The following is an 11,443-nucleotide window of genomic DNA, read 5'->3' as shown; positions in this document are numbered from 1 at the left end:
AGAAGTTAGCTATTGACACTGCGTAAAAGGTCACTGTGAATGATTGTTGCCAGTGTAAAGAATAGATGTTGTCAGAAAAAAAGGAAAAGGGAAAAACTGGTCAGTGACTAATAACATTATGGTATTTTGTGATGCCTTGTGTATATAGAAATAGCAACACAAAATTTCAGCAAAACAACCCAGATAGCCCTGGTTTAAAATGTGTGCCTTTGCACAGTTCCCACATGTGGTCTCCTGTTTAGTCATCATTTGAAATGATACAGTGATTAGTGTCTAAGGACTTTTTACACTTCTTCTCTTGCTGGATAAGATACAAGCTGTGGGCACTGAAATTACTGTCATTTATTTTCTGGGAGGGTAGAGGTTATGTTGAACTGTGACCTCAAGCAAGAGCTGTGCTTTGGGCTATTTAATGACATCATTTTTATGTTGCATTTGTTGATAATGTAAGGAGAAGGGCTCCTCTAAGTTGAGATGATGCAGATGTGGTTGGGGGAAGGCGGAGAGGGCAAGGGAGCTCCAGTGCAACTGTCTAACGAAGAAGGGGTTTCTTATTTTTTTAAGATTTGTTTTAATTGATGTGTTTGTGTGAGTGAGTGCCATGTATGTGCATGTGCTCCTAGAAGCCAGAAGAGGGTGTATGATTATTTGGAGATGGAGTTACAAGCCCTCTTGGCACAGAGTCTGTCCCTGAGGGTTTGGTATTTCTCAGAGAATACCAGGCCATTGTCTTGTTATGTGTGTTGGATTTTTGTTTGTTTTTTTTGATTGCTTGTTTTTGAGACAGGGTCTTAGTATGTAGCCCTGGCTGGTTTCCATTTTATGAAGATCTTCCTGCTTCTGTCTCCTAAGTGCTGAGATACCATTACACCTAACCTTACCAAACCATATTTTGAGTACAGACATGAAACTTTGCTTTAATCCTATTAAAAGTGATGAAATAAAGAAATACTTTTTAAATTATAGATTTATATGTGAGTGTTCTGCTCACTTGTATACCTATATATGTGTGTTATGTATAGTTCCACATGTATGCTGGGAATCAAACCCAAGTTCTCTGTAAGAACACGTGTTCTTAACTGCTGAGTCATCTCTCCAGACCCAGAGAATTTTATTCCCCCCTCTCTCAGAGGGGGAGGTGAGTGGGGTTGTAACAAAAGGCAAGTTCTGCTGTGCTGTTCTGTGCTGCCATTTCTTTAACTTGTTATTGGTCCTTTGGATTTCACACCATGCACCTGGTCCCACTCCTCTCCTCCCTTCATATCTTCCTTCTACCCTTGCAACAGCCCCTATAGAAAGTAAAGATTAAAGATAAAGCAAAGAAACAAATCTCGTCTTGTCAGATGTGGTGTGTCAGTGTGTCTCACAGTACATCCTTTTGTCTAAACCTCTTTACTTGCAAATGTTCATTGCATGAGTCCTTGGACTGGTTCGAGGCCTCTGGCTTCTGCTACTCTATCAATACTGGATGAGGGTGAGGACCCGGACTCATCTTGGATATCCTGTTGTTGCCCTGTGTCATGGAGATCCCGCAGCTTTGGATCTGCAGGACCAGCCCCTTCACATGCTCCAGCAGTTCAAGGATGGAGTAGGTGTTGGGGTGGACCAGCTCAGAGCCCTCAGTCTGGGCCTTGGTGATAGCCAGGTTGGTTAGCCTTAGCCTGCCAGTTCTTCCACACTCATGTCACCAGGGCCAGCTCTACTGTGCTGCCCAGGTGAGGTGCAGGGAGTGCTGCAGCCAGCGAAGGGTCTGGGACAAGGCCAATTCTGTACAGGCAGCCCTTGGACATCAACATGGCCCCAAGTGGCAGCCCAAACTAGGGGCATCCACATAGTCTTTGGTGGTGACATGGGCTGTGGACACACACTCCTGCTGCTTCATAGTCATGTTCTCATTGGCAGCACAGGCTGGGACTCCACCATGGCTGTATGTGTCAGGGCTGGCCTCTCACAACAGGCTGTTCCCCTCCACCTTCAAGTCTTCAGTTCCACCTCTCTTCATAATGCTCAAACCATTCCAGTTCTCTTTCTATTCCACCTCTCTACCACATACTTGCACATGGTAGTGGCTCCCCTGTGAGCAGGCCTCTGGGTGTCATCTGCCTGCCCAAGATATGTGACCATAGGCCACTATTCTAGAGTAAGGGAAGATTCATTTGTTATACAAATATGTGTTGAGAATGATCAGTTCTGGAAAGTGAGAAAAAGGCACCAACAAAACAGCCAGAGTTAGATAGGCAGTGACATGTCTCAGCCCAGTGACCTGACTTCAATCCCTGGAACCCACAGTGGAAAGAGGACTCCTAGAGTTGTCTTCTGACACCCACACATGCTCTGTGGCACATACTTTCCATCCTGCACAATAGCAGTATTTTTCTAAATATTTAAAGTCCAATATCCCTGTCTTGTCTTTGTGTTCTTACTGGGAAGAGAGGTGCTGCGTGAGTGGATCCTACAGATTGGGAGGTATCCAGAAAGCTGGGCTGGTAGGGACACAGAGTAGGGTGGGGCTGTGGTCAGGGAGGGCTGCAATGCCCTGCTGTGCTCTGTGCAAATTGCTGCTGTCAGAGATGGAGAGCAGGTGTGGTGTGAACACGCACCATGGGGCCTGTTTGAATTTGGGCTTTACTGAGGTAGGGTGCTCTTAGGGGGTTTTAAGCCTACAGGTGACTAATTTGTTCTCCTGGATGAAAAGAAAGCAACTGTGTTTAGGGGAGGGTTAGGCAAAATGTGGTTTTTTGTATGTTAGAAGTTGCTTTGTTTCTAATCTACCAAAGAGGCATAGATGCAGGAGAAGTAAGTTAGATGTTCTATCTGCTGGGCCGGGGCTCCTCTGGGAAGATGGTTACATTCTAGTAGCCAGAATGATGTTTCTTCAGCTGAGTGGACCTTAGATTCAAGTGAACAGCTGTTGTTTGACACTTCTTGCACCTTTATGCATATTTTGCCAGGCAGGTAATTCATGATTCATAGATATTGCAGCTGGGTAGGACTGTTTAGTTGCTCCTCTCCCTCCTCTCCCCCTCCCCCAAGCTTAGCAGCTTGCATAGTATTTTCTAGAACCACAGAAGTTAGACCACAAGAAAGAGGCTTTCAGGTCAGCTCAAGTCACCAGTCCCAGTGTGTCCTGTGGTATCTTCAGTATTAGAGGCTTAGCCTCAACCTCTGAGAGGCAACCCAGGGCTGTGTTGATAATCCCAATCATTGTGGGAGTCGTCCAGACTACCCCCACCAAGCCTTCTAAAGGAGATTTCTTGTATTTGGCACTAGGGTTTTGTTAGTCTATGGTTCTTGTGGAGAACATTGTCAGCCCAAGTAGCTTATCTTCCTTTAAGATAAATGTCTGCGTGTGTGCATATGTGTGTGTGTGTGTGTGTGTACGCACATGTATATCTATAAATACACTGTATATACATTGTATATACTACTAGGTACATATGAAATATTATAATTCCTCAAGGCTTTATCAAATAGCCTTAATGCTATTTGCCTCTTCTTCTGTTTTGCTGTCCCTCCCTCTCCTCCAGTTAGAGGTCCCCCAATGAGGGAGGACTAGTTAGAGGACTAACATTGTTAGTCCACATTCCACCTCATCTCTCCTGTATCCAGTATTCTTTTCGTTCAGGATTGCTTTGGCTCTCTGGGGTTTTATGCTGCAGTATGAATTTTAGAATTTAAAAATTTGGTTTAGGTAGGATGGCCATTTTCATAATATTGATTCTAATGATCCACAAACACGATGCCTTTTATTCTCTAGTGTTTCTCTCAATCTCTTCAGAGATTTGAGGTGTTTGGTTTTTTGTTTTGTTTGTTTCTTAAAGATTTATTTATTTTTATTTATACGAGTACACTGTAGCTGTTTTCAGACACACACCAGAAGAGTAGTGTGTCTGATAGTCGTGAGCCACCATGTGGTTGCTGGGAATTGAACTCAAGACCTCTGGAAGAGCAGTCAGTGCTGTTAACCGCTGAGCCATCTCTCCAGCCCTGAGGTGTTTGTTGTGTAGGTCCTTCACCTTCCTCAGGTCTGTCCTAAGGTGTTTTGTTGTCTTAGGTGCTCCTGAATATGGGAGTATGTCTGTGATCTCGTTTTCAGTGTATGGTTTTGGTGTATACAAAAGCTATTGGGTTTTGTACGTTGCTTTTATAACCTGCCACTTTGGTGGAATTATTTCTAGAAGTTTTCTGGTAGAATTTTTGGGATTTCATGTATGATGTCATCTGCACATTGAGGTGGCTTGACTTGTCCTTTTCCTTCTGACCCTTTAATTCTCTCTTGCTTTATCACTGCAGCTAGTGCTTGTGGCACTGCACTGAGGAGGAGTGGGGCTGGTGGATAGCCTAGGCTAATGCTTGACCTCAATGGGATTGCTTCAAGTTTTTCTCTCAACTTACAATGATGTTGGCTCTGGGTTTGTCATTTTCAGCCTTAAGTATTTTAACTCTCTGGGAACTTCTGTCATGAATGCATGTTTAGTTTTGCCAAAGGCTTTTTCTGCATCAGTTGAGATGGTCATGCAATTTTTGTCTTTAAGCTCATTTATGATTTATTGAGCTACATATGCTGAACCAACTCTGCATTTCCCAGAAAAATCCAGCTTTACCATGATGGATGTGGATGGCCCTGATTTGTGCTGGTATTTGTTTTTCTAGCATTTTATTGAGGATTTTAGCATTTATGTTTATTCTGTGTGTGTATGTATATGTGTGTTGTTCCATTCTTGTTCATATCTGTTAAAGCTGTTTTATGTTTATGTTCTCTGTCCCCTCCCCTCCCTCTTCCCTCCCCCTCCTTGTTTGTGTCTGTAGTGGTTTTGTTTTCAATATTATAATTGAGAAGAGAGATTTGTATAATATAGTTGCTATCAGAATCAGAAAACGTACAAAAGACCAAGAGGGATACAATGCTATGGGGTCAGGGGTGTGCTGTGAGAATGTTTCCTTAACAATGTAAAATAGTTCTTGTATTTTCCTCATGATCATGAAATAGTTTTTATATTGATGCTTTTTCCAAAATTAGAAAATATTAGCCAACCAAGAGTTTAATGAAAATGGTTACAAGGATATGCCCAAACTATTCTGCACACATATCCCCCCCCACACACACACAGAGAGAGAGAGAGAGAGAGAGAGAGAGAGAGAGAGAGAGAGACAGACAGACACTAAGACACACAGACAGACTGACAGATGCATAGTTCATGCATGCATGCATGAACACATGGTCACATACATGTTAGGAACATGAGTCTGCAGTGTTGGAAGGAGCTCCTTGAAGTGAGGATCTGCTTCTTGCTCATGGTGCAGAAGGATCCTGTGCTGGGCATCTTCCTAGACATGCCCACCAAACAGCCAAGCTGGTGCCTGGGGGTGGGGGGCAAAGAGGAAAGCTGCTAACCACCAGGAGTAGTCAGAGAAAGCCCGAAGAGCTGAGCAAGGGCCATGTGAGAAGTTTGCTAAGCAGGGAAATAAAAAGGCAGCTCTGGGTGAAAGGATAACCCGTGTCCATGTGTACCACCCAGTGGAGCCTGTGTCCATCAAGAGCACAGTTTCAGGTGGTCCAGTGACCTACCAGTCACCTGCCCTCTAGCTGGGGCCTGGGGCCTAGTGGGAAGAACTGTTGTCCTCCCTTGAGGGTAATCAGCACTATGACCCTATGGTGGCCAAGAAGCACACGTGACTAATTTGCATATCAAAGGGAAGGTGTCAAGTTGTGTTTCACAGCCTGGTGCTGCCACTGTTAGGACTCACTGACCTCTTCCCTGCTCCCCCCGCCCCCAGCCACAGAGAACACTGAGACTGTTCAGGTAGAGACTAGAGCAAGCAGAAAAGAAGCAAGAGGGCCCTCAGGAGAGATGTGGAGGGGTGGCACGGTGTAAGACAAAAAGAGGAAGAAGTTTGAGGAATGGAGAGCAGAGTAGTGAACTGTCTGGTGCCATGGTGCTAGATGACTGGCCGCCCTCTGATGTGACGTTTGTGTGCTTGCCGGTGATGGGCTCTAGCGCTCTCCAGAGTCTCCTTCATCAGATTCCAGGCCATTTGTGAACTGAGCAGAGTATCCACTTAGTTTGCTCACGGTGCCTTATATTTAATTAGCTGCTTACCAGAGCATCAAAGGGTGAGATGGGATAGCTGCTGCCTTAACGTGTTATGCACACTTGACCGTTGTTTTACCTTTGGTGGATGTTTGAAAACCAACGTGTGTATCTCACCCTGAAATGAATATGTGGTGTTGCTCGTGTCTTCCTGAGAGTGTTTGAATCCAATCTTACAGCAGTTTTTCTCTGTCTGTTTGCCTAGCTTGGCGCCCGTGTTCGCTCTCTTTGTACCATTTCACTGCTCCATCCCAAGAGTCCAGGTGGCGCAGATCCTGGGCCCGTTGTCCATCACAAACAAGACATTGATTTATATATTGGGACTACAGGTACAGTATACATTTTATGTTCACATTTCTCTAAGCAGATCTGGGTGCTTTTGTTTTTTGTTTTATTTTGTTCTTTTCTCTTTTGTCTTTTTCTCATGTGATCTCCTTAAACCATTTTTCACCCATAAGTTTGGCTTTATGATCTCTATCAGGTGTTCAGAGGAAGTGTTATAGAGTAAGAACATCAGAGCATGGAAGGTACTAGAATACATTCATAGCCTTTAGAAATCTGATAAAAGCTTTCACTGTAATTTCTATCAGTGGAAAGTATTCATTTAATCTTACAGTTGTGTGTAACTACATTTAAGAATTGTAGTTTGAAATGGAAAAAATATGAATAGCAGAAATGGAAAATCAGTGTCATTGTCAATTATTATGTACAGTGCCACATAGAAAGCTGTGAAGAGAACCCAGCACCCCAGCCCATCGAAGCTGTAGCGTGTCCAAGGAGCATTATCAAGCTGAATCTGTAACACCAACTCCAGAGGCTGGAACAGGAAGGTTGTAGGTTCAAGACTAGACTGGGCACCCTAGACAACCAAAATTCTAAAAATACATAAAGAAAGGACTAGGAACTGGAGAGGTGGCTCAGTGGTTAAGGGTGCATGCTGCTCTTTGAGAGGACCCACACTCAGTTCCCAGCACACCTCTACAGCCTCCCATCCCCGACCCTTGTTAGGCAGCTCATAACTGCCTTTACTCCAGCTCCAGATCTGACATCCTCTTTTTCACGTCTGCAGGTACCTACACTTACATAAAGACACACAGACATGTAATTTAAAAGAATACAAATCGTGTTTTAAGTCAGAACAGACATGGGGAACACCTCAGTGGTAATGTGTTTGCCTAGCGTGTCTGAGACACCCTAGGTTCAATTTCCAGCATGCACCCCCTTCTGCAAAGAAGAGGAGGTAGAAGCATCACTCACTCTGGTGCGTCTGTGTAGGCTGCCTTGCTGTGAAGGCCACTGGAGCCTTTTTCTGACATAAAAACTCAAATTCCAAGGTCATCTCCCTAAGATCCAGCATGTGCCCACTGCTCCCTCAGCCAGATGCCTGTGCTAGAAGATACATGTGCTCTCCAGCGCTCGCTCTCTCCCTCTCCCACTTCCCCTCCCTCTCCCCATCTCCCTCCCCCTCTCCCCCCTCCCCTCCCCCCTCTGTCATGTTCTTTGCATTTCCTTTCACAGCATTTGAACACTGTATGGCATCCTGTGCCACCCTATGTAGCTTGGCTTTTTGATTCCCCCAGTTAACACAATAGTCCTTATCCCACACATAGACCAGATACCAGCTTTAAAGTGAAATGTCTACTCCTCCCTCCCCTTTCACCTTTAACATTCCTCCAGCTTCCCCAGCCTGCTGTCCATTATCAGAGGCTCATCTGGGGCAGGTGTTTCCTCACCACCTGTATAGGCATGTCTCATGTGGTGTATTTAGCCTTTACCCTTCACCCTCTTTACCATGACACCTGGGTCCCCACTCTGTCCTGCTGTGGGTTTCTCTGGCAGGGAAATGTGTGTCAAGTTCCAAAATCCATGCTGAGGCTCATGATGATGTCTGTTTCTCCCAGCTCTAAAGTTAAGTGGAAGCATCAAGGACAGAAAGGGCCTTGCTCTATTAGTTATGACGTAGGCATTCAGGATGGCTCATAGAGTCAGTAGGACCAAGGGGAGTTCAGGCTAGGGACTTACATCCTCTTAGCCCTGCCCAAGCGCAGACATGTCAGTATGTGTCTCAGATAGGTTTCAGATCAGTGTACATTTCTATTATTGTCCTAACCTTGATTACCTCTGTAGGATAAAAGCCCAGTAAGCAGAAGTGGGCTTGTATCTAGTCCTGCACCGAATGGCAGCCTGGGCTCTCGTCTAGCCAGTCCCACTTCATCTTCCTCACTTTCAAGTCAAAATGGTTGAAATTTTTATCCTCCCCTTCCCTTCACACACTCAGGGCATTCTTGCATATTCTGTGTGTGTTTGTGTGTTATACCTGTTACTGTTGGCGTGTGCATGTGTATAAAGGCCAGAGGTAGATTCAGTGTGTTTCTTGATTGCTCAACACCTTTGTTTTTGAGACAGGGTATTTCACCAAATTTGAAGTTCGTCAATTCTGCCCTTCCACACTCCTGGTGCTGGCATTACGTTCATACATCACCGTCTTGACCTTGTATGTGTGTTATGGGATCTGGACTCGAGTCTTCATGCCTTCACGGCAGGCACCTTATGCACTGAGCCACCTATGCCTGCCCACCCCACCCTGGTTCTCTCATACATATTTCTCTGACTTTCTCTCTCCCCACGGTGGACACTTGAAACCAGGCTGATGGGTAGCAGGCGGGCAAATGACTTTGATCGTTGTAAGAACCAGAATGCATGTTTGGAGACACATACTCAGGTCACTGGAGGATGGCTTACAGAGTAGGTGTGAGGCGCACACTTGCCCACATGGAGTTCAGCCCAGTGGCATACTCAAACCCTTTCAGAATGCAAACAGACACTTGGTACTAAGACAAGGGCTTCAGAGACCAAAGAAATCATTGTTTTTTACTGACACAATGACAGGTTGTTCTGCTTCTATGTGAGAGGTGTGTGGGTGGCAAACGCAGAGCCATAGGGCAGGACACCACAGTCACACCTCCTGTTACTGCCCGACCCAGAGAAGCACCCAGGGTACCCTCCTCACTGGCTGACAAGAAACCAGAGTCAGTCCATGAGAAGCTTGGAGAGCCGTGCTTGGCTCTAGAATGTCACGACTGGCTTTGAATCCCTCTTCTTACAGGAGAGAATTATAAAGTCCTTGTCGTCCTTGTTCTCACCCATGTTGTCATGAGAGGTGGGTGTTTGTAAAATGAATTCATAATCCTAGCTAGCCCATATCAAAGACACATGACCCAGGTATTTTATTTATAAGCCATAAGCCTAGATTGGGCAAATTTGGAGCTATTCTAACACTTATTTCCCCAGCTATAAATTCCCTTGTTAATTGCTGTTTCTCCTGTCCACATGCTCATGGTCCATCTCTTCCTCCTCTCACAGCAGCCTCCTCCACATCTGTCTTCTTTCTTCTTCTTTTCCCACTCCCTATAACCCCTCATTCAATCCTCAAGCCCACCCTTTCTCCCACCACAGCGTAATCACAAGCTCTAGCCTTTTATTGACCAGTTAAATTGGGGAGCAAGGTTCACCTAGCAGCATCCCTTGGTGTATGTGAGGATCTGCTTGTTTGGGACAACCACATCTTGAAGGCCAGTACTTAGCATTAAAATACAAGTACCATCAGACCAATCCACTACATTTTCCCCTTTTGACTAAATAAGCAGGGTCTTTCTCCCATAACAACATACAGTAGGACAATTATGTAAACTATTAGGTAAGGGTTTATATCCACTATCCTATCTCAGTGAGTTCAGAGTTCTGTATCTAAGTTATTTTCAATCCTAATTTGTATTGCCCTCCTAAAAACATCTTCTAAGACAGAGATCTTAAATCCTAAACAACTAAAGTTTCTAGCCTTTAACCCCGGTCATCAGAGACCTGAGAAATAATGCATAAGTAGGAAATGCAGACAAGCAGCTTCTAAGACAGAATTGACAGACAGCTGGCTGCCTGGACAGCTACCCAGTAGTCTCTGTAAAGTTGGAGCATCCATCGTCAGCCTTCTGGTCCAGTATAGCTGACAGACCTTGTGTGAAGCAAGAACTATGAAGGACTTGCTTACTGTCTTGGCAGAGCTTGGCAGTCGACTTTCCTGCATTGCTTGTGTTTTCTGAACAGCATTTTGTCTATACTTGAAGCAAGGGCATTTCCTTTGCCCAGTGCCTAGCTTGCCACAATTAAAGCAGTTCCATATGGAGGTTCTTCAGTGTGCTTCATCTTACAAGTTGAATGGGGTGCTGTAAGGAGCTGACATGTCTCAATGTCAAAAAAAGCCTTAAATTAATAAAAGCATCTTTAAATGCCATATTCTGTGAGTCTCTGATACTTTTGAAGACCATCTCTCTATTCATAGCATATGGCAACAAGCAAATGTTGCCAGCTACCTATTATCTGTTTAATCAGGATATATATTTCTGTGATGATCTATACTAGTATCTGACATGATCATCAGTTTAACTGTTAACTTATATTTCTTAACCATCCCTGATAGTTTGTAATGGCAGCTATTAAAAGGACTAGAGCTTTAGATTGTATCTTTAAAGATTATGTAGGAACAATATCTCATATAAAAGCTGAAGACATACATACATTATATATATATATCAAAACCTTACATTTGTGTCCATATACAATAATCTAAACCAATGTAACCTTTAAATTTGTATTAGTATACAAAAGTCTGTGCCAGGATAACAAAACCTTAATTTTGCATCAAAATACAAAGATCTATACCAATGTAAGATTATGTCTATAAAAAGTTTTTTGGTTTAAGAGTAAGTAGATTCAATAATCTACTCCCCCTTTTTTTATTATTTTTAGAAATTCCTATATTCCTCCATTTTTCTTCTCAGCCCCCTTCCCCTTATCTAAGAAAGAAGGGATAGCAAAAAGGAAAAGGAAGAGAAAAGAAATCCCTGAGTCTAGCCTCCCTATTTCATTTCCCCCTTGCCCAAGACCATGACTGTAACCCTTAATGACAAGAGACATCCAACAAATGACCAGAATTCCTCCACCCCACCTCATGGGAAACAGACAGTTTTCTTTCTTAAAATTGCTTCCTGCTGATTTGGGGCATAGTTTTCTTTTGGGGAGGCCTAAGAAAAATGAGAAAACGGTTAAGTCTTAAGAAAGACAGCGGTAGCATTTGTTGTCCAATTTCTGTATGCTGAGAAAGTTCAGGTTTAAATGAAGTTCTGACTGGATCAGCCTGTGAGGCTGGACCTAAAGAGCTACAGGTCTTTAGCTGAAACAGCCTTGATCAGTCTGAGGTAGGATCAGGCAGGAGGCTGCAGCAGTGCCTGTCAGCATCTCAGGGTCCCCGAGGGTGACTCTTGTCAGTGTTGTTTTCTTTTCCTTTTTTTCTTTTT

At 44.0% G+C, this 11,443-nt stretch overlaps 1 protein-coding gene across 2 annotated transcripts in view; it reads left to right on the top strand.

The window, feature by feature from the left end:
- The window catches only part of Ubac2 (UBA domain containing 2), a 141,925-nt gene that overhangs the window by 83,449 nt on the left and 47,033 nt on the right, over positions 1–11,443 (top strand). For both annotated transcript variants that reach the window (XM_052190592.1, XM_052190591.1), the window contains exon 5: positions 6,298–6,421. In XM_052190592.1, coding sequence (XP_052046552.1) covers positions 6,298–6,421 — 124 coding nt within the window. The remainder of the gene's footprint in view (positions 1–6,297; positions 6,422–11,443) is intronic.

The sequence above is a fragment of the Apodemus sylvaticus genome, chromosome 8 (assembly GCF_947179515.1).
Source record: "Apodemus sylvaticus chromosome 8, mApoSyl1.1, whole genome shotgun sequence".
NCBI lineage: Eukaryota > Metazoa > Chordata > Mammalia > Rodentia > Muridae > Apodemus > Apodemus sylvaticus.
This window is presented reverse-complemented; position numbering and strand designations above follow the sequence as displayed.